Source organism: Crocodylus porosus, unplaced genomic scaffold, assembly GCF_001723895.1.
Source record: "Crocodylus porosus isolate Cpor-Errol unplaced genomic scaffold, CroPor_comp1, whole genome shotgun sequence".
Taxonomy (NCBI): domain Eukaryota; kingdom Metazoa; phylum Chordata; order Crocodylia; family Crocodylidae; genus Crocodylus; species Crocodylus porosus.
This window is the reverse complement of record NW_017728886.1, coordinates 180,686,422-180,710,453: the sequence shown is the minus strand read 5'-3', so window position 1 is coordinate 180,710,453 and position 24,032 is coordinate 180,686,422. Positions and strand designations below refer to the sequence as shown.

The 24,032-nt window shown below is 41.4% G+C and overlaps 1 protein-coding gene across 1 annotated transcript in view; it reads left to right on the top strand.

Moving 5' to 3' along the window:
- ANKRD12 (ankyrin repeat domain 12) overlaps nucleotides 1–24,032 on the top strand; it is a 101,860-nt gene that overhangs the window by 52,478 nt on the left and 25,350 nt on the right. Inside the window, exons 5-7 of the mRNA XM_019546053.1 lie at nucleotides 2,972–3,114; nucleotides 5,022–5,169; nucleotides 12,768–17,461. Coding sequence (XP_019401598.1) covers nucleotides 2,972–3,114; nucleotides 5,022–5,169; nucleotides 12,768–17,461 — 4,985 coding nt within the window. The remainder of the gene's footprint in view (nucleotides 1–2,971; nucleotides 3,115–5,021; nucleotides 5,170–12,767; nucleotides 17,462–24,032) is intronic.

The following is a 24,032-nucleotide window of genomic DNA, read 5'->3' as shown; positions in this document are numbered from 1 at the left end:
AATAGGTCTTGGTTGTCAGAAATGGCAGACACTTGCTAAAGATTTTTGGATTGGACTTTTATAATGACTTCCTTGAGCAATTCAAGAAACATAATATTCCATTTAAAGTTGTCACAGGAGAAGCTGCCAGTGTTGGTTATTGTGCTGTGGAATAGTGGGTTTCAAGGTTACTAATAACTGGATGGTTACACTTCTGATGATACTCCATGTGGGTGAAACTGGATTCTTTTTTGAAACTCCTTCTTGATGGAACATTCTGTTTTAAAAATGAAAAAAGTTATAGTGGTAAACAAGCCAAGTCTTGTTGGATAGTTGCTCTTTTACCAGTATAACTGGCACAGAAAAATGATCACTGTTTGTGACAGGTAAAATATTTCAACATTTATGATTAAAAAATAAAAAAACATTCTGAAAGGGCTAAGAGCCTCTCATGGATTGGTGAGCAAATATTTGAAGTGTGAGTTGTAACGCAGCACACTAAAAGCATTGTTGGGTGATTGTTAAGCTTACACCAAAATTAAAGAGCTAGTTTTTACTTCCTTCAAATGCAACCTGCATGCTTCAACTATGTGACCAGGGTATCTATCCTCAGTATATCCAAACAACAGTAATATCTGAACACAAATACATTATGACCTACGTACCTACATGCTGTGGAGTAAAACAAGAAAGAGATTGATGAGAAAATTTCCATTCAGTTTATGCACAGAGCCTGGAAAGTTGCCATTCCTGTCACCACTACTAATTGCTTCTTTGAGGCACATTTCCGCCAGCTAACACCTCAGTAATTAGCCCATCCAGTTGCTGTCATGATGGAAATGTACTGTTAGTATTGGTTACAGATTTGAAATGATCTGCAGTTGTTGATGCTAATGTAACTTCTGGAGAGTTTATACAAGTTTACAGTGGGTTTGTGACATTTACAAAAATGATTGTCAAAGACATTACTAGAAGTGTCAGCAGATGTTGTGATGATGATGAAGATGGGGGAGAAGAACAGCATAGTGAACTTTCTGGTCCTATTACTGGAACAATGTCATGTGTCCAGTTGCTATCCGCATTTCAGGTTGTCCACGCCTTTATAAATAGCATTCCTAAAGGAATAGATATGTTCACTGTTTTGGTTCATGTACAAGAGTGCTGACTAAACAAGCAAAGAATTACAGAATTCACTGTTGTTTGAAGTATTGTATGTGCAACGATATACTGTTATGTATGCTGGTAAGAAAAAATTAAATGTGTTGCAACAAAGAGAAACCTTTCTTTCATAATACGTTATTTGCAAAAATATATACAGGTAAAAATTAAATGGGTGTTACCATGTATTATTGGCTTGCTCAGTACTTCTTCAGCATGTGCTGCCACCTGGTGTATAACTCTGGTTATTGTCATAGGCTTAAAGTCAGGCTTTTGTCAAGTCCCATGTATGCAATTTTATTCAAGTTTGACTGTAACTTTAGAAAAAATAGGGCTGGAAGGGACCACCAGGGTCCTCTAGTTCCAAATTCCTGCTCATGATAGAATTGTCTTTGTGTAAAGCATCCCAAACAAATAATTTTGTTTAATCTGCATTTAGCATCCAGTGGCATAACACAGAGCTGCTGATAGTATTTGCTTTGCCCTTTTTTATATTCTGCCTTCCAAGAACAAGGCTCATGTTTCATTTGGGGATGTGTTGTTGGGGAAAATACCATAACTTGCTTTATTTGTCAATAGCTTATTTAAGAATACGAGAGAAATGCCATTCTGAGCTGTACTCAGCAATATGAAGTTGTTATTTCTGTTACATGTTCAGTGACTCTAAAATAGCACTGGCAATTAATACAAGGTTTTGCTTTAATTCCAAACTAAGGACTGTTTTGTTTCTCTACACAATGATCTTTCCAAGGGCTTAGCTGATGAGTTTTTTGTGCCCTGGACAAAATCTCTGTGCATCCCAGTGGGTGGAGGAGAGTGAAGACGAAAGGTGCTAAGTGCTGGAAAGCAGGATTGGGGGATGAGGGAAGGGTGTATCCCTACAGTACGTACAATGTGTATCCCTATGTTTGGCTTTTCCAGCTGGGTCATGAAGGACTGATCCAGGCCAGCTCTTATGGCCAGATAGAGCAGGGCTGTTTCTGCTGTCAGAGGCGGGTACCACAGTTGCCCCCATCCTCCCTCCCCACAAACTATACTACTGGATCTTTCTTAAAATGCAGAGGAATGTGGGGGTTTTTTTTTTTAATGTGGTGCTTTTATTTTCAGATTTTCAGTCTTTCCACAAACTTAATTTTGGTGTGTGTTTGGTTTCTATTTACTCAAAATAAATATTGGGTGCGTGCTTGTCCAAAGTGTTGATAAGACTTAAATTCATAAAGCATTCTGATCCTCCAACCAAGGTGTTCAGTAGAATCACATTATGTACATATAGCACAGTATAACATAGGAATTACCCTAGGGCAGTTGTTGCTCAACCTTCTGGCCCTGTGGGCCAGATGAGGAGGAGAGCCAATCCAGGGGCTAGACACTGTGTGGCGTTGGCCTGCAGGGTCAGTCCACAGGTATGATCCAGTGTACCAGCCTGGCCTTGGAAGCCAGACCCTGCACACTGGCCTGACTCCTCACATTGGATCCAGCCAGGGAGCTGTCCTGTGCACCGATGCCAAGGCTATGTCATTCAGTACAGAACTCCCCATGTGTCTGGAACCTGGGTGGGAGAAGAACAAGGGCAGTGTTAGTTGCCACCACTTCCAGAGCTGAGCTGTGGCAGTTAATGCTATCACTGCTGCTTTGTGCTTGAATTTCTGGTCCTGTGAGGTGCCTCATGGGCCAGATGTTGAACACCACTGGAAACTGGGAGTTCATTTCAAAATCACGAATAGCTAGCAATTGTATTGTCTTAATGTTTGTAGTTTTGTTATAGGAGCTATCACTTGCTTACAAGCAAATGCATATCATTAGTAATTGAATTTTGTGACTTTCACTATTGCAGGTTGGACACCACTGCATGAAGCTTGCAATGTTGGTTATTATGATGTTGCTAAAGTCTTAATAACAGCAGGGGCTGATGTGAACACACAAGGATTGGATGATGATACTCCACTTCATGACTCTGCAAGTAGTGGACATAGAAACGTAAGTACATAATAATAATAATAATAATCTGTAAATTAAAGTTTTGAATTGAGCAAGAAAACACCATTCTGAACATCCCAGAGTGTCTATATAACCCTGGTTCTGCTCTTCTTGGGTCATCCTTTGTCTGGCTTTAGTCCCTTTGTTCCACTGACAGAACTCTACTTGTCCAGTCTTTTATCTTAATGCTTGTTTCAAAAACTAGAAAGCTTCTAAAGGCTATAGAATGGAAATCCCGCCCCCCAAGACTTTCTACTCAGTTTCTCAAGAGAAAAGTATTTCCAAATTATGTTGAAGCTTCTGCAGGATACCATGGGGTTTTTTTGCATACAATATAAACCCTCACTCCCCCACTCCAAAAAAAACCCAGCTGCTGGAAGTTGGGGTGTGCATTATAAACAAGAAAATTCGTTGACAGCAGCTTCTGCCCCTTAAGCTTTTGCCAGGCCAAAATGAAAGTAACTCAGCACATGATCCATAGGGAGCAGAAAAATCAGCAGGCTCAGCTCTCTAGCTGCAGCTACTTATTTACTTGCTACAAGGAATTCTTTTTTTTTTCATTCTGCCTTTCAGAAACCAGGTGTGTATCTAATTCTGGGTGTGTCATATGCAAGATAATATAATATTTTAATTCATACTTCTATATCTGTATTAATATAATTAAATAAAACGGGGTGCTTGATACCAGGTCTTAAGGAAGAAAACTGAAGGTGATCCTGTACATTTATAGCCATTTGTTTTCTTCTTCATTTTTTATTTGTGGTTTTATTTCTGTTTTAGATTTCTTCAAACTGGCTGTTCCTGTCTTTGATTTCTTCTCTTTGAAAATTATTTTAGGTACTACAATGTATCTGGTGTATTGTGGAAGATGCAAAATAGAAATATTGTCTACATCAAGGAAGTTATTTTCTAAATAAGTTACCAAACTGAGAGAGTACTTTTGCATATGTAAAGAGGCAAATTGTGAGGGTGTTGTTGCCACATAGTAATAATGAAGGAAGGCGGTGGCTATGTCTAATGAATTAATAAATAAAATAAACAGTTGTCTTATTCCTTATTGGTATCATGGCAGAAGTGGGTTTTCATAATGGAACTGAATGAAGACAGTGCCTTGGAAAGGAGAAGTGGGAAACTTTTTGGTTATGGGTTGGATGGATGCTATGTTGTTTAATACAATGGTCATAAAAGAAGCATACCCCAAACCCATTTACAGTTTCTTTTCAACTTGTGACTAACAATAAATTGCATAATTTGGAGTTGCAGCAAAAATGTAAACAAACACAAGTGACTTGGGGTGTTTAGTTGAAGATACAAGGATTTGTGGTGATTGCTGTGATTGTTTGCTTACTGTGGATGTTTTCATTTCAAATGTGGGTGGCTGTGAAAGCTAGTTACACTACTGTTGCTTGAAGTGTCACTTGTTTTTAAGCAATAAGTGCTGTGAAGGTGGAACAGCTGGAGAAAAGTAGGGCACGTTGAATCTGGGTTGTGTGAGTGAGGGGTTGAAGCAAAGGGTCAGGAAGGAAGAAGAGTCCATTTATTTTCTCTTCCTATTGCTGTGTTCAAACAAATGCAGATACTTTAATAATATGGGTTTTTTTGGAAAGGGAAAGAGGGTTCCCCCCAGCTTATGGGTTATAGCCTGCTTTGGGGTTGCATTCCCACCTGTTGAAGTTTTGTTCTGCAACCTGGGCTTCCATAGATAAAAAGTTGGAGCACATTGTTAAGTCATGACAATACATGTGTCCCAAGTCAAATTACAGCCTGCATTACAGAAGTCAAAATATATAAGAACACAGGCATAGAAGAATGCATTCAAATATTAATCTATTTACTGCATATATTTTCTGATGGGTAATTTTGAAGCTCTTGCAAAATATAAATGACATTGTCATGTATTATTGCAGATTGTGAAGCTGCTGCTTCGACATGGTGGAAATCCTTTTCAAGCCAACAAACATGGAGAGAGACCGGTCGATGTAGCTGAAACAGAAGAGTTGGAAATGCTATTAAAAAGGGAGGTGCCTATTTCTGATGATGAAGACAGTTGCTCAGGTTAGAGAGTAGATTTTAATTGCACAGTTCTAGCAACAAATGATTTCTCCTTTTTATTTTAAGACCCTATTTTCTGTTGTATAATTGCTGGACATCACAATTTGAGATTAATTATTAGAGGTGCACCAATACGAGTAATACCAGTATGATTGGTCAGTGGCTTTAGAGGGTTATACCTTGTATAGGAAAGACCATGTGGGGAGGAGCAGTAGGGGTATTGCTCTCAAGGGGTATTGCTACATCAAGGATCAGTTCATCTCCCTGCAGATTGAGTTTTCTAACCAAGAAGGGTGTCTTGAGACCCTCTGGGTCAAAATATGAGAAGAACATGGGGAGGGTGACATAGTTGTAGGAGTCTATTATAGACTTCCTCGCCAAGAGGAAGATCTAGATCGGGAATTCAATAGGGAATTCGTCAAAGCCACACGCTTCTGATGCATGATTGTCATGGGGCATTTCAAGTTCCCTGACATCCCTTTGGCGCAGGGCCAAATCTGACAGGTCCTGTAGCTTTCTCACTTGCATTGATGACCTCTACCTAACACAGGAGGTCTGTGGGCCAACTAGGGGAGAGTCATTGCTTGATCTGGTCCTGGCCAAAGGGGAGGGCCTGGTGAGCAATGTGAGAATCGAGGGGAAGCTTGGTGACAGGGACCATGAGGTCACCTTCTTAGTTCACTGAAGAGCAGGCAAACCCCTCAGCAAAACAGAAGTCCTTAACTTTGGGAAGTCTGACTTTTGCAAACTGAGAGAATTGGTCAGTCAGGCAATTCAGAGGGCATACCCCCCTAGAAAAGGGAGTACATGAGAAATGGTCATCCCTCAAAAACATAATCCTAGAAGCACAGGGGAAAGCCATTCCATCTTGCAAGAAATGTAGTCAATGGGCTCGGAAGCCCCCTTGGCTAAATAAGGAACTGTTGGACCTCATTAAACTCAGAAGAGAAGCCTACACCAACAGGAAGCATCACCAAAGAAGATTACTCAGTACTTGCCCGCACCTGTAGAGAGTGGTTGAGGAAAAGTCAAGGCACAAACTGAACTCAGGCTAGTTATGGGAATCAAGGACAACAAAAAGTCCTCCTTCAGATGTGTGGGAAGTCAAAAAAGAACAAAAAGATAGCATTGGGCCCCTGCAAGATCCAACGGGGCAACTGACATCTGATGCCCAAGAAAAGGCCAGTCACCTAAATGACCTTTTTTGCATCAGTTTTTCACTCTCCCAGGAGGATCACACTATCAGGAAGGACACAAACTCTTCCAGACACAGGTGACAGGCCCCAAATCATTGCGGATCAGGTGAGGGAACACCTCAAGAAGATGGACATTCACAGGTCTGTGGGCCCAGACAGAATGCACCTGAGAGTCTTGAAGGAGCTGGCAGACATCATTGCATCCCCCTTGGCAGAGATATTAAAATTCATGGAACTTGGGCAAGGTCCCGGATGACTGGAAAAGAGCTAGCGTGGTCCCTATCTTCAAGAAAGGGAGGAAGTATGACCTGGGGAATTATAGACCTATCAGGCTGACATCCATCCCTGGAAAAATCCTGGAGAAAATCTTCAACACCAGACTAATGGAAGGCAACCATCTGAATGCCAGCTAACATGGCATTGTGACTAGCAGGTCTTGCCTAACCAAACTCATCTCCTTCTGTGAACAGGTAACACGTGCCTTAGACAAGGGAGATGACATGGACATCATGTATCTAGAGGTCAAGAAAGCCTTTGACTTAGTTCCCCATGAAGTCCTTATGGTTGAGCTGGGGAATCAGCATGGTGCAAGGTGACCAGTGAAGTCCCTCAGGGCTCGGTACTTGGGCTGGTACTCTTTAACATCTTCATTAACAATCTGGATTTGAGAGTCAGATGAGAACTGGCCAAGTTTGCGAATGATACCAAATTATGGGGGAGGGTGGTCACACCTCAGGACAGACTGGGGATACAGGCCAATTTGGACATGCTCTCAAGGTGGGCCGACCTAAACCTGATGGCCTTCAATATAGAGATGTGTAAGGTGCTGCACCTCAGTAGGAAGAACTCTCAACATACTTAAAGGCTCAGCAGTGCTACACTCACTAGCACTGCGACTGAAAAGGACTTAGGGGGGTTTCAATCGACCACAAGATGAATATGAGCCACCAATGTGATGCTGTGGCTGGCAAAGTAAGCCAGACTCTGGCATGCATACACCAGTGCATCTCAAGCAAAACCAGGGAAGTCATCCTCCCACTTTACTTGCCTTTGGTGAGACCACAGCTGGAGTACTGTGTACGGTTATTGGGCCCCCCACTTCAGAAAGGATGTGGAGAAGCTTGAGAGAGTCCAGAGGAGAGCCACTTGTATGATCCAAGGCCTAGAGGGAAGGCTGTACGAGAGGCTTGGAAGGACTTGGGGCTCTTCAGTCTGGAGAAGAGAAGGCTCAGGGGGGACTTGGTAGCAGCCCACAATTACATAAAAGGAATGCATCAGGACCTGGGAGAACAGCTGTTCACCAGAGCTCCCCAAGGGATAACAAAGTCTAATGGCCATAAACTCCAGGAAGGCCAGTTTAGACTAGACATAAGAAGAAAGTTCTTTATGGTGCGAGTGTCCAGGATCTGGAACAAACTCCCCCCAGAGGTGGTGCAAGCACCTACTCTGGAGTCTTTCAGAAAACAGGTGGATGTATTTCTTGCTGGGGTCACTTGATCCCAGTTGACTTCCTGCCTATAGTAGGGGGGCTGAACTCTATCTCACGAGGTCCCTTCCAGCCCCTAATGTCTATGAAATAAACTGGTCCGGTATCAGATCAGTACCAATATGAGGAAAATTGAGAGTATGGGCAATCGGCTTTTTTTGCCTAATGTGGCCAGTAATGTGGCTGATAAATACCCCATGCATGCACACAGCCACAGCATGCGTGCAGCCAGGAGCTCAGCCCTGCAGCTTGGAGAGGAGCATCAGCTAGTAAACCTGTTGTGGGTGGAGCAGATCAAGGCCTCCATAATGAGGGAGGGAGTGGGGCTGGGGCAGGTGATGTTCAGCCAGGGCAGGGAGGGGCACGGGACAGAGCCCTAAGCGGCTTGCCCAGGCAGCACAGGGGATGGGGTGGCGGCTCCCACTACTGCGTGCACCCCGGGAGGGCATGGGTGGGCATGTGTCCTTGGATCTGTGTAGGGCAGGGTGGGCTGCTGATATGGGCTGGGGCCAGGGCAGCGCCAAGCTCTTCCCAGCAGGGGGGTTGGGCCGGGATGTGCTCGGGACAGGCAGCAGTGGCACTGGGAGTGAGGTTACGGGGGCGGGGAGGGACCTATGGCAAATTTTGGGGTGGCTGCAGCCCCCCCCGCCATAGTCCCTCTCCCAGAATCATCACCACCTGCCCTGAGCACAGCTTTACCCTGCCCCACCCTGACTGAGCAGCATCTGCCCTGCCTCACTCACTCGCTCACTGCAGGGGCCTCAGTCTGCCCCCCGCCATGCCCCTTCCTTCCCCCTACTCCTTCCTCCATACCAGACTTACCAGCCTGATGCTGGTCTTGAAGCTGCATATTGGAATCGGATCAGTATCAGCCAGTATGACTCTTTAAAAAACAGCCATCGGTATCGGTCCAAAAAATCTATCTGTGCACCCCTATTAATTAGTCCCTGTTGTATATCTACACTTTAGGGACGGGCAATTATTTTGGGCAGAGGGCCGCTTACTGAGTTTCGGCAAGCCGTCGAGAGCTGCATGACAGGCAGCTCAGGGCAGATTAATATTAATTTTCTAAATTTTTTAGGGGCCCTGTGGGCTGAACAGAATGGCCAGGTGGGCTGTTTCCAGCCCCCAGGCCGCATTTTGCACACCCCTGCTACACGTGCTTATTTTTTTTAATGGTTTGGTTGTTTCTCTTAGCAAGGTAGAGGAAACTATATTTTTGTCCATGCTAAAAAAAAAAAAAAAAGACCCTATGCCTAATAACATTGAGCAAACCTAATGCCCCCGTGCTTTCAAGAGGCTTGAAATGTGGCCTTTAGTCACACTGGTGACAAGAATATGCCTTGTGCAAGCTCTGAACAAGTAACTTTCTAAGTTAGAAAGAACCATTTGAGGATTAAACGGTGGTGTAAAATGTTGAATGTATGTAACAAGGTCTTGGCCCAAAGGGTGGTTGTGATGCCCTATGGTGACCTAGTGACTCCTACCCCCCTCTGGCTCCTTAGAGTACCCTTCCTCTTTAACCAAGCCTGCCATGCCTTGATGCATCTTAAATAGTATAAGGAGGCTGTCCCATGGTCCCAAAGTGAGACCTAAGTCCTCAACCAGTCAGCCTCAGGTTTGCCCTTAGGGCACTAAACTGTAGCAGACTTGGCCCTGCAGTGTCTTGGGGCACCAGACACCTTTTGGGCTGCATTTGTGGCCTCCGTCCTCCCCTGTAGTCATGCCCATGCTTTGCAGACAGTAATTGAACAATTTGGAGGGTCCCCTTGGCCTTACGACAATACTTGGTCCCCTTAGACCTCAAACCTTTGTGGGGGTTTCAGCATTCCTGGCTTCGGAACCTTTTTCTCTGGGTGTGCGCCCCTCAACGTAGGTCCACTGCCCCAGACCTTTGCTTCTGGGCCCTGGCTCTGGTCTCACCCTTCTCAGGCCCTGGCCCTTGTCTCACACTTCTCTGGCCCTGGGGCACACTGGAGTCCTGGACCCAGACAAGGCTGCTCTTTTTTTCTCAGCCCCCTGAGCAAGGCTGATTGCACAGCACCCAGCCCCTTGGGACCCTCACTCAAGAAAGGCTGTTCTCTTGCTGCCAAGCCATCCCTCTTATGGTCCCAGACCTCTACAAGGCTCTATGCAGGGTGCTTTTGAGGTGCCCCTATGGCCTCCATGCTGCCCCCATAGCCACATTCTGGTCTTCTGGTATCAACTTAAACACAACGCGAATACAAATAACCACTTTTAACAAAAAGTCTCCCGCACTCTGGGTTTATGCCACCCTGTAAGCCCTACCTCCCTTTGGGCTCTCACCTCCCAGCAGTCATGAGTGATTGGGTGCTTGCCAGACTGGTTCTTTCAGCCCTGGGCTTATATGCCTCTAAGCCCCACTCCTTTCAGTCATGTGGCTCCCCCAGCCACACACCTGGGTTTCCCCTTTGCCTAATGACCAGCCTGTGCTCCTCTGCTGCAGCCTCACATAGCAGGTGTGGCCTCCTGCACTCTTTACTTAAAGTGATAGGGGCATCTGGCTCCTTGTCACAATGCATTACTGAGATTCATGGGTTTTGAAAGTAATTTGCTACCAGAGTACTATATTATACTTTCCAAGTCTCAGGGAAAATGATAGTAATCAAGACCTGGACTTTTCATATACAAATGTTTTGCACCGTGCTTAATTTGCAGTGGGTCATTGAATTAAGAATGAGACACTTAGCTGCTACTTTACAAAGAGTGTCTCACTTGGCTTTTAATAGAGGGTGAGCTCCAGTCAGCTGGAGTTCATCAGTGGTCCTGCACAGCTGATTAGAGAAGCGGTGCCCTTTGAAGTAAAGGCTTCTGTGAACAGCTGATTGGTATGTATCCACAGGAGGCCTGCTCTTGCTGTATATAATTCCAGACAGTTTTCAAGCTCTTGTAATTGTAGAGGAATTAGGAACCTAACCATGGAAAAGAATCCAGGTTATACTGTATACTGGAATTGAGTATTGATTAATATTCCCAGAAATTAACATTCCCAGATGGACATGGGTATCTCCTGTAGGAAGAGGAGTGAAAAAATGCAGTATATAATTGGGTGGCAAGATAATAGTGGCTTTAAGTCATTGCATTTAAGTGGCCACTAACTGCTTTAAGTCATTTCTCTTTCATTTCGATGTATTAGAAATGACTTAAAGCGGTGTTTTGATAAATTGTATAATTAGCTATGTATTTTAGTTAATAGTCACATAAAGAGTCTGATATTTTTTCCACTATGGATTTTTGTCAGTTTATTTTAATTGCTTTTGTTTAAATGCAGTTATTTCAGCAAGACTTAAGGAAGTCTTTCAGCTGTAGCTGTTTTAGCCATTTGAGATCCCTCTAATTAATTACTTTCTCCATTTTATCCAAAACTAGCTTCTTTAATTTTTTGGGGGTCTTTTGAGACACCAAGTGTGAACCTTAGTTTTAAGACTTAGTTACACCAGTGGACATTCCTACATTGTAATATATTTAACTTCTATAAGAGTAACTGACAAGATGTTTATATAATAAGCATTCCTTTGACATGGTTCTCTCTTGTCTCTACTTCCATGCCATAGTTTTTGTGTTCTGTTGCTGCATTATTTCTAACTTAGATTATAAACTTTCTGGAAAAGCACTTGTCATTTCTTTAATGTGCATATAAAGTATGAACCTACAGCATAAAAGGAATAGAATGTTAAAATTCTCTTCTCCACACCAGGTAGGCTGTTGTGAAATGAAATTTAACTTGGGCTTTATAGAGAGCATCAACGTCGCAGGTTTTTAGAACTAATGTCAAAAACTTTTTATGATTTTCAGTTACAGGTTTTCATAAGTTAACATCTAACATACACTAAAAATGAATATAAGGGGCAGTTAAAACATTTGCACATAGTTCAGTCCTTCAAATAACAGCAGCCTCTGAATTATTAGCCTGTACATTTATACTGCAGTGACTGGTTGTGCCAAGTCATGATATGATGAGTGATGGGATAGATAGGTTCTCAGAGTTCCAGTGGATAATTCTCTCAAAAAAGCTCCCTATTCCCATTGATGCTTTTTGAGAAAAATCTCAACAGCTGGTGAAAAAGGTTATTGGCCTGAACCTGCACAATTAGGTGCGATTTGATAGCAGTCTTTAACTACCTGAAGGTTAATTCCAAGGAGGATGCAGTTAGACTGTTTTGAGTGGTGGTAGATGATGGAACAAGGAGCAATGGTCTCAAGTTGCAGAAGGGAGGCTTAGGTTGGATATTAGGAAACATTTTCTCGCTAGGAGGGTGGTGAAGCACTGGAATGGGTTACCTAGAGAGGTGGTGGGATCTCCATCCTTGGAGGTTTTTAAGGCCTGACTCAACAAAGCCCTGGCTAGAATGATCTAGTTGGGGATGGTCCGCTTTGAACAGGGGGTTGGACTGGATGAACTCCTGAATTCCCTTCCAACCTTAATTTTCTATGATTCTATGATCCAGTTGCAGAGCAACCCACACCAGCCCATCTTAACACACAGGGCCACATGTGGCCCACAGGGCTCCCCCTGGGCCCAGAAATTTGACAACAGAGGAGTGGTAGTTAACTCTGCCACTACTTCCCACCACCAAATTTCTGGCCCTCTGGGGTGAATGACATTAAATGACATGGCCCTTGCAGGCCTTATGAAGCCTGCATGCTGGAGACAAAGCAGCACTGAACTAGACCAGTGATGGCAAACACCTAGTTTAAAAACCTTGGCCTAGAGTAGTACATTGTGTGACAGCACTGAAATAATTATGGTGAAGTCTTAAGTGCTGTCTTGTTTTGCCCTTTAATAATACTGTTATTTATCTGTAAACTGAAATATTTTGTCCTTAACTAAAATGTGAAGGCTTTTTTTCTCTTCAGTCTCTCAACCTTGCTTGTTTGTTTTTGTGTTCTCAATCTAGATTCTGAAGAAGCTCCATCTGTAAATCCTTCCAGTGTAGAGGGGAATGCTGATTCAGAAGTAGAGAAAGAATCTCTAGTCAATGACAGCAAACAGATGGTCCCTAGTAAGGCACCAGTTTCATCTGCTCTTGATGAATATGAGTTTAAAGATGATGATGAAGATGAACTTAAAAAAATGATTGATGACAGACATATTCTTAGAAAGGATCTAAGGAAAGAGGATGAGTCTGAAGTAGAAAAGAATAATTTATTTGTAAAACAAGAAAAAGGTGTTTTTCCAAAATTTAAAAGTAAAAAACAGAAGCCATCAAGAGTTTTGTACTCAAGTTCTGAAAGTTCAGATGAAGAAATTCTTCAGGACAAAAAGATTGTCTCTCCTTGTTCTATCTCAGAAACTTCGAACTCTGATGTAAGAATGAAAAAAGAATATATTGTTTCAAGTGAACACAAGCAAAAAGGGAAAGTTAAAAGGAAATTAAAAAATCAGAGTAAAAATAAAGAAAATCAAGAACTAAAGCAAGAAAAAGAAAATGCTAGAGTAACAAACCTAGCTAGTCCTGGATTAGATTCTTTAGATAAAGCCAGAGAGGAGGAAACTTTTAAAAAGTCTTTCAGCCCAAAAGAAGATTCTTCATTACACTTGTTTCATATCTCTGCTGGAAAATCTCCCAAGCATCCCTGTGGATTAAGTGAAAAGCAGTCAACACCACTAAAGCAAGAAAACACTAAAACATGCTTATCACCAGGAGGTTCTGAAATAACATTACAGTCCGAGTTAGTTCGGTATGATCATAATACAGATTCTGAATACCTAATGGAAAGTTCTAGTGGAAAATCTTGCAAACATAAAGAAAAAAGCAAACATCATCAGAAAGAGTTTCAGTTAGATTTTGGAGAAAAATCTAGTCCTAAAATTAAAGATGAAGATAATAGTCCAACATTTGAAAATTCAGACTGTATGCTGAAAAAAATTGATAAGGAAGGCAAAGCTCTTAAAAAGCATAAGCTGAAGCATAAAGAAAGAGAAAAGGATAAACACAAAAAAGAACAAGAGGGGGAAAAGGAGAAACATAAGCACAAAGATAATGCTAAAGAGGTCCAAAGAAATATTGAATTTGATAGAGAATTTTGGAAAGAGAATTTTTTTAAAAGTGATGAAACTGAAGATATATTGTTAAACACAGAACATGAATCTCAGTCCTCAGACAGAAAATCCAAGTTGGAAAAAACTACAGCAAAAGAAGATAAATTAGGAAAAGAGAGACACTTCCAGAAAGAGAGAAGTTTAAAGGAGGAGAAAGAGAGAGAAAAAAACAAAAAGGAAAATGAGAGATTTTTTAAAGAAGAAAAAATCAAAGATATAAAAGAAGAAAGAGAAGTCATGTTCACAGATAAAGAAACAGAACTGCTTTGCTTAAGTACAGGTCTTAAAGATGAGCCAATTAGCACACATCTAATAGAAAAAGAAGTGGATACTGAAAAGCAGGAAAAAAACCTCAAGGAAAATAAAGAGAAAGTTGAAAAGCGAGCCTTGGTTAAAGAAAAAGACACTGAGAAGACAGAAAGAAAAAATGTAGATAAAGAAAAAAAGATAAAACATGACTATAAGCCAGAAAAAGAGAGAATAGAACTAAATGAATGTATAGAAAAAGCAAAGGAAAAACCAAATTCCCAGCAAGTGGACAAATGCCATAAAGAAAATGATAAGATAAAAAGTTTTGGTACTGTTAAAAAGCTTGATGAAAAAGAAAGAAGCAAAGAAAAACTTGATAAAAAATATGATAAAGAAAAGATTGAAAGCAAAGAAAAACACTGCATAGAGAGAAGAGTCAAGCAATCAGAAAAAGATGGTGAATACGGTAAACCAGAAAAAGGTAAAAATAAAGACAGAGAGCTTGAAAAAAAGGAAAAATCCAGAGATAAAGATGGCTTTGCTGTAGCCAGCTCTAAGCACTTACAAGATGAAAGGAGATGTAATACTACAGAAAGTAGTAAGGTAATTCATGAAAAATTTCTGTCCTTGAAAGAGAAAGTAAAAGATGAATTGCTGAAAACTCCAGATGGGAGAGAGAAAGATAAGAAAGATAAAGATATAGATCGATACAAAGAACGAGACAAGCATAAAGATAAAACTCAGCAAAACAATTTACTGAAACTGAAACTTGAACCTGAGAAACCTAAACCTAAATCATCACCTGCACCAAAGGATACTCGACCTAAGGAAAAACGATTAGTAAATGATGATTTAATGCAAACTAGTTTTGAAAGAATGCTTAGCCTTAAAGATTTGGAAATTGAACAGTGGCATAGGAAGCATAAAGAAAAAATCAAACAAAAGGAGAAGGAAAGATTAAGGAATCGGTCCTCTTTAGAACTTAACAAGATAAAAGATAAGGAGAGAACAAAATATTCGGTAACTGACTCAAAAAACAAAGAGCTGATTCGTTCCAAAAGCTCAGAGCTGTCAGACATTTACATGAAAGAAAAGCAGCAGAAAGATGCTACAAGTGGTAGATCACAGTCTGTGGACACAAAGAACTTAAACACTGGAAAGCTGTCATTAGTTTTAGACAGTAACTTAAACAGATCCCCTAAATCAGAAAGTGAAAAGACAGGTCTAAGCTCCAGATCAGTGTCCATGATTTCAGTTGCTAGTTCAGAAGATTCATGCCATACTATAGTAACTACTCCAAGACCTGTAGTTGAATATGATTCAGATTTCATGCTTGAAGGTTCTGATTCCCAAATGTCCTTTACACAATCACCATTTTTGGTTAGTGCCAAATCACCAGCCCTCCTTGAAAGGGAGGCTGATAGCCTTGCAGAGTTGCCAGACCGCATTAAGCCACCTTTTGCAAATAGACTTCCGCCAGCCTATATTAGATCAGCTTCTGTTGAAGATGTTAAACTGGTTTTAAGTGACTGTAGACCTGTTGTAGAAGTACGAAGGTGTAGTATGCCTGCTGTTATTCCTGAACATACAAAACAGCCTAGAATGTCTGAAGAAAATAATCAGAATATTCTGTTAGCAGCACCAAGTCATGTTTGCAGTTCCCCCAAACATGAAATACCTTCTAGTTTACCTGAAAGGGATTTTCCAAATAGTACATCTAATTTGCATTCCAGTTTTGCATCTTCTCCATCTGGAAGTGGTTGCAACAAGCATGTTACATCCGATATAAATATTATTAAAACTACTGCTCAGATGAGCCCTTCAGAAGAAAATCATGTGCATTTAGAGCTGTGTAATCAGAGTAGTATGACTCAGCAACCTAAACCATGGGATGTGCCTTTTGACAGACTTAATTCTTTAAACAATGAGTTTAACTGCTCGGGTTACAGGGTGTCAGAACAAGATAGTGTTGCAGCATTGCATAGTTCTGAAAACAGGACCGTTAAAGAGCAGAAATTGTCTGACTTTTTACCTCAACATGCTGAAATGATGGGAAGTTCCAGTTTTCAGGAATCTGCATCATTTTTGCCTTCACAGTCTCCCAGCTCTTTGCATATCCAGCCACCTCCAGATACTGAGTGTCCATCCAAAAATACATCTTTACTAGGTATTAGCAATCAAGAGCCAATATTTGTGCAACAGCAACAAAACATAATTCAGATAACCGATTCTACTTTGGATACAGACACTAGTGGTACAGAAGAGACTGAAAATACCTTATTCCCCTCAAATTTTAAAAAGGCTGATATACATATTAATGTATATCCTGAGAGCTCCACAAGGAGTGTTTCACAGAATTTTGAAAGAGCAAATACTCTCTGTGTGTTATTGTCTGAAAAGGATGTTACTACAAATACTGGTTCACAATTAAATGCAAATTCATATACCTTCAATAAGCTTGTTTACAAGAATTCTCAAGCTGATGAAGTGGATAGTAGCACAGGTGAATCTCAAGAAATCAGAAATGAAAAAGTCCAACACGAAAATTTTGTTTCAACTCATGAGGTTAATAATAGAACTGACATTGATCTATGTGAATTAAATACAGGCATACCAAAAGGAATTATGAATGAATCTGCTAATAAAAAAAATTGCTCTGTAGATAGTGGAGAAATTATTTTGGCAGATGATCTACCACAGTACCCTTTATCTCATTCGGAAAATGCTGCACAACACACTGCACAGGAAGATGTGCATAAATACAATGAAACAGTTAAGCTAGAAGTAGAAGAAACTGACGATCATAAGGCAGAGCAGCAAGAAGTTCCTCAAAGAATTACTAGAAATAGAGCAAATATGCTTGCTAACCAGAGTAAGCAAAATCTTGTTGGCTGTCCACAAACATCAGAAAAAGAATCTGAATCGTCTGCATCTCTGAAAGGAAGGATAAGATTAACCGAGGAAGATGATGCTCAGGTCCACCATCCACGTAAAAGAAAAGTGTCACGTGTACCTCAGCCTGTACAAGTGAATCCCTCTTTACTTCAAGCTAAAGAGAAAACACAGCAATCTTTGGCAGCTGTTGTAGATTCCCTGAAACTTGAAGAGATTCAGCCATATAGTTCGGAGAGAGCAAATCCATATTTTGAATATTTACACATAAGGAAAAAGATAGAAGAAAAGCGTAAACTATTATGTAGTGTTATCCCTCAGGCACCTCAGTATTATGATGAATATGTGACATTCAATGGATCATACTTACTGGATGGCAATCCCTTGAGCAAGATATGCATTCCAACTGTAAGTAATAAGGTCTTTCTGTGTACAATACAATGGATGGCATGTTTTCAGTTTGCTTTATTATAACATTCATATTCTTCCCATTCACTTGAAGGCTTCTGAATATTTTACCCCTAGTTTGGTATGTTGGGCAGAGTCTGCATGCTGAAAGACGCGCACTGACTAGTGTACTAATGTTGACTAGTGTGAGTTCATGTAAGTTTTGTGTGCTTTCCCTTTACACTAGGCAGGAGCAGTAGGTATTATAATCATCGTTATAGAAGACAAGCAGTAATATGTGAAAGATGTATAGTATAAAAGATAAATAAGCAAATGTTTTTCATGCAGTTGAAAGTGTTCTGTAATATAAAAGCCCTTCTTGAGAATTTATTCTAGCAGAGATCTCATTTACTTTTTCAAGTACCTCTGTATTCCTACTCTTGGTACAGTTGATCTCACAATGATGTTGTAGGAAGTTGATTCAGAATTGTAATTTTGGGGGCAAGGGGATACATGTGGATTTCTCTGAAGTGTCATGTTCAGCACCTAAGGGTTCCTATACGTATGCTTAAGGGTGGGGAGGGGCCATTTTAATGTGTGGTTCCCTGATGGCTGCCCTAATTAGAACAGTCACATGTATTAACCCCCACATTTTAAAATGGCCACAGGGGGCACTTTAAAACTCATTTGATGAGCTTTAATTAAAGCACCCCTGTGGGGATTTAAAAATGGGGGGGCCTTAATACACAATGGTGAGGCAACCCAGAGTCTGTTCTGACATGTTCTAAATAGTATGTAAACCAACACACCTGTAGGCAGCCTAAGTCTGTAGAAGGAAGTACACATCTTCACCATCTCATTTCTTTTCCTATTACAAGGAGAGCAGAAGCAGCACTATACTGTGTGCTTGTTTTCCTAGTTAGGCTTAACTAGCGCAATTTGTAGTCAATTCTTTTTTTTACATTTTTGTGTAGGTAATATAAAGTGTCAGAGCTTGGCTTCAGTCCTGGCATTTGCCTATGCCAGAACCATGAAAGGGCGTCAAGAAATTCCCCAAATTTCTGGCACTTCCCACATACATTGCTTTATTTTTTTAATTTTTTTTTTTCCCCCTGGGAAAAGTATTTCCTGACCTAGTATGCCTAAGGCAATTATCCCACAGATCTGCTGTGGCTCTCAACTGATATGGGGGAAGGGGGTGTCTGAAGGCTGCTAAGCCTCCAGAAGATCACAGTTCTGTGTATTATTGGAAAAATCTTTTTCGTGCAACAAAACAATTTAGTGGGCTGACTCATCTGCTCCAGAAGCAGCACTGGCATTGGCATTGGGCTCCAGTGGGGTCTGTGACAGCTTTACCACATGGAGAGGAATCGGAGAAGATTTAATACAATGCTTTCAATAGCAGCGTCTGCCTGGTAAAGTCCCTTCTAGGTCCCTTAAGAGGACACATGTATGCCTCAGTTTTTTCCATGAAGAAGAACCTGAACTAGAGACAGAGCAGGTGACCGCTAGGTCTGTTGAAAAGTCAGTGCAAGCTTCTTCTCTTTACTGTTTTTAGCACATGATTCTGCACTGATTGTTGTCCCTTCTAAGGAGAAGAGAAGAATATAAATCTTGGTCTGGCACTAAAGACCTCAAAGACCCCCTGAAGTGATATGCTCAAAAGTAGAAGATATTTTTCATCTGACTCAAGGGAAAGCATCTTATTCCTTTCACGGCAGGGATCTCTGGTAAATTGCACTTCTTGCTGTTTCTGAAAGTCTCATTCTGGCATCCTTAAAAATCTATCCAGCTATCATTCTCACATTCTACAGCAGAGTTTCTCAACTTTTTAGCCTTAAGGTACCTCTTCATAACTTTTTTTTTAAAATGTAGTGGCATCCCGGTTTGAAAAATCACTAAATTTAGAATCTAAATTCAAAAAGGATTGGGTAGGAATGCATGTTGACAATGAAAGAAGAAAGAGGGGTTATTCATTGGCAACTTCCGTGTTCTTCATGAGTTGCGGAGATGTATTTATCCTTCCTGTCCACCTTTCCCTCTGCCTTGGGAGTTCTCTGTGTAATTCAGACCATGTGGTTCAGGAAAATAAACAGAGGCAAGTACACTTTCTTGAGTAGCTTTAGATCCAAGGATTTGATGACTCACTGGACATATGAATATCCTTTCCCCGCAGACACAGCTTGGAAAGTTCTCTGAAGATGGAGACAATTTTTGAAGATCAGTAGTTACTGATGGATGACTTCCATTATTTAATCCAGGATACTCTTTGTTCCATTTTAGACCCAGTTATTTGATTTAGGTTATTTCTCTCTTGTTAATTTACCGCTGCTGGAGAAAGAGCAAGCACAGTTCCTTGTTGATATCGTCAGAAGAGGTGAAAGAATACATGCAGAGTAGATCTGCCCATGGTATCCAGTCTGCAGCAGTGCCTACAGTTTCAGCTTATGGCTGACAGTTCAGCTCTGAAAGTTAAAACTGAAGCTGTTGCCTGAGTAGGAAAGGCATGGCTGAATGAGCTGAAGATTAGGCTCTGTCCCTGCTGTATCGGATCATAATTAAAATATTTTTTCCTTTTTTTTTTTTTTAATTCATTCTGCTATCCCAAAAACAAGGTGCATGTCTTATATGGGGGCATGTGGTATGCAAAAAAATATTGTAGCTATTGATAATGGAGTCCTTTCTGCTGTTCAGGCGTCTTCTACCCTTGGCAACAAAAAGTTCAACTGGGCCCATCCCTATTTCCACAAAGAAGCTCCCAGTCTGTACGGGATTCCTCACACTAGAGACATAGATCTTGTAAGGTAGGAAACATGATAATGAGCAGTTGGCTTTTCAAATTCTGCCCCAATCTCCTAAGGCTTCTCAGTTTATCTTTCAGTAAGACTCGGATGGAGAAGAGTTGAATTTGTAGGAATCTCTGTCTGCTAATGGGCTCACTTGCTGCTGAACTAGGCCTCATGTAGAAGGCTGTACTTTTATTCTCGTAGTCTTCTGTATCTGTCCCAATAGGATAGGGACAGGCACAGGAACTCCCACTGTTAACCCACCACACATTTTCCTTCTCTTTTTCAGAACCTTAATACTTCAAGAGATTTTATTCATAGCATCTAACCTGGATGAGCCCTTTCCCAGTTCTAAGGAATGGGACTATTCACTGAACAGAGATGGCAATGAAATCCAGGCTCTGTTGAGACCATTCTTAACATAATCCAGCCTCTAGATGATTAAAACCCACCTTGTATATGAAATTGTGGAACAAAAAATCCATCCACAGACTGGATTATATAAGTGTGGTCTCAACAGAGACTGGATTCTTGTCCCATTACCTGGATTTATTTTCCCAGCTGTTTCAGTGGGAAGGGGACAACTCAAGACAAAACTCAAATAATTACAATAAATATGGGGGATCAGGTAGTCCCTTTGCCTTATGCCACCCCAACTTTCCCCTGCTGAGTGGTCCTCCACCACCGTTACTGTCAGGCCCTGCTTTCCCTGAGCACATGGAAGTGAGGAGCAAACTTGAAAAAAATGACTTTGAAGTAAATATAGCTATAGCAATTTATATATAATAAAAGTAGACTTAGTTAATCTACAATTAATGCATTTTACCTTTTTTTAAAAACTGTTCCAAGTTTTAGCACAGGTACTCCATAAGCACACTTTTAAGCAGCACTTTAGCACCTACTTATGTACAATACAAGCTGCATGATATTAGTCCAAAGCCAAAAGATTCATGTTTTACCATATAGTTCATTGGGCTGGGCCCCAGCAGAGTCAACAGTGTTTCAAGCTATCGTGATTCTACAGCTCAGCACTGGTTAGTATGTGTGTGTACTCCAAATATCCTCCCCCACTAAAAAATAGATTGTGTTAATTAGCCCCCTCATCATGACTGAAACCAGGTGATCTTGCTAGAAGTCCTAGGATCCTCCAAAAACTTGTATGTAGATCTGGCTTCACCTCATGGAGGGCAGGACCACAGTAATCGTATGGAATATGCTGAGAGAGTGTGAGATAGGGGTTCTAGGAGAACGTTTTGGGGCCCTGTTTGGTGATGTTTGCCAGATATTCAAGACTAATGGAGAAACAGGAGTCATTGAAATACGATAGAGAAGCATAGATCATTTGTGGGAGTGACGAGGAAGTCAAAATCTATTGAGTGTGGTAGCTCACCATGACTTGAAAAGAGTTGCCACTGAGGGGGACTGAATGCAGTTGGAACTTCTATGTTATTTATTCAGATGGGTTGCACTCGCACAATTTATGGTGCTGGACTGGGCAGTGTAGAAGCCACATCTGCAAACTGGCAACCAGTCCAGAAACAAAAATAGACTGCTTTGTCAAATACTATTCAGGGCATCTGCTGAGACAGTGGCACGTGTACATGCTGCCCAACAGGAAACCATGGAGCAGTTATGGTTCTACAAAGTCTTGGACATTTTCTGAAGTAAGTATGACCTGTTCAAAGAAGTGCCTGCAACCGTAACTAGGTACCAGAAGTTGCAGGAGGCTGTCAGAGACAATGACGGACTGTTGACCGTGGACCTGCTTCCTGGTGATGGCTGCCAGGTCATGTGGGTGTGAATCTTCCACGAGGGCCTACTGAAAGACCACAAAGACTTGAACTGGCAAGTAGTCCACCAGGCATTCCCCATGCAGGCTCTGAGATGCGGAGAAGGCCAGAGAAGCCAATCCAACTGCACCAAGGAAACCTGCCCCTGGAAAGCAGATACCATTGACCACCTCCTATAGTTCTGCATGTACACTGAGGCAGTGTGGGAGAAAGTAAACCAGCTCCACTGGGTGGTGACGAGTCAAAACCATGACCAGAGAGGCAGCGCTGTATGGTCATCCAACCAAAGAATAGGTGTATCCATCATTACACCTTGTTCGGTTTGTCTCCTGGGTCAAGAGGACCCCATGGAAGATCAGGAATGTGCTGAAGTACTGACACACAAAGCTGTCTGTTGAAGACTGTGTTAAAATGGGACTGACCAAGCTGCAGACGTACTACCAGAAGATGATTGGACAGGACAGTGAAGAGTTGACAAAGATCATCTCTCAGAGGAACCATTGGCACAGACTGTTTAAAGACAACCCCCCCAGGGAAGATAGCAATGACAATGTGGAAGAAGTCAGGGAGAACAAAGACGAAAGTGGATCAAACAACAAGGACAGCAGAGGAAAAGGAGATGGTGATGACAGTGAGGACAGCAACAAGGAGAGCAGCAGCAAACACATACAGACCAGAGACTAAAGAAAGGAATAGAAGGCAGAGGCAGGCCAGCATAATTGTAACAGTGAAGAGAATGTGGATGGGAACATGAGTATGAGAATTGTAACAGGAGTGCAGATGTGTATGTTGTAATGGGTATACTGTAATGGTGTACATGTCTAAATATTGGAAAGATATAGTGTGTGTGTGTGTGTGTGTGTGTGTGTTGTTTTTATTTGTTTTTACAAAAAAAAAGGGTGATGGGGGATGTTCTCAGGCTTTCCCTCTAGCTTGCTTGTTCATTCTTTTGGCTAGGGGCAAGTGAGACTAGGGTGCATCTGAACTTCAAGGCCTCTGGGCTTGGGGAATACATGTAGAATGCCTGCCATGGATTTGGGAGTGTCTGAAGTCCCAGACTGAAGAGTCTGGGAGGTCGGATATTTACTGGTGGTAGTGCCACACAGACTTGAACAATTGAGCTCTGCTTAGTCTAAATTTGGAACTTAATTTGGAAGTGAGTTGGCCTTGGAAATGAAATAAAAAAGAAAGTTCCCATCAGCATATTTGCCCAATGTGGGCCAGACATTTTGCGTTAGTTGCATTTTAATCAACTTTTTAGTTGGTTTCCATTATTGAGGACATACTGCTTTTAGGAGCAGTTCAGAAAGAGACACTATACTTAATTAAGTTTCCTTGTATGCAAATGTAAGACAAGGGGCTTCTACCATGTTGACTGGAGAAAAATCCTCATCTTATATTTGAGTGAATATGGTATTATTTAAATTATGTTTTCCTTACTATTTAGTACCTTTGTTCTCTGCAAGTCTATTTATAGCATCTGATAAAGTATGCTGTTGCCTATGAAAGAAGCTGGAGGATGGTGCTAAACAGTCTTCTTTCTTATCTTGGATGTGTAACCAGGGAGCCTCTGGGAGTTTGTGATTCTATTACACAAAAGCTGTCCTTCGCCCAGAAAATATATAGCTTCTATACTCTTTCATACAATATTTTTAAAGCATTCCTTTGGGCAAAACATTAGCTTCTAGCCTCTGATTTTTTTGCCTCATGTTAATCCAATACACAAATTAAAATGTATTTTTCTCATTTATTCTTATGTTTTAAATATCACTGCCTTTAAATGTCCGTATGAAGCCGATAGGTTTAAACTGTGATGCTGTTCACCCTCAGTGCAGTTTTTAATGGACTATAATCAACATGATCCTCCCCCTCTATGCGATGCTGGTCAGGCCACAGCTGGAGTACTGCGTCCAGTTCTGTGCACCCCACTTCAGGAGGGATGTGGACAACATTGAAAGGGTCCAGAGGAGGGCTACCCACATGATCTGGGGACTACAGGGCAGACCCTACATTGAA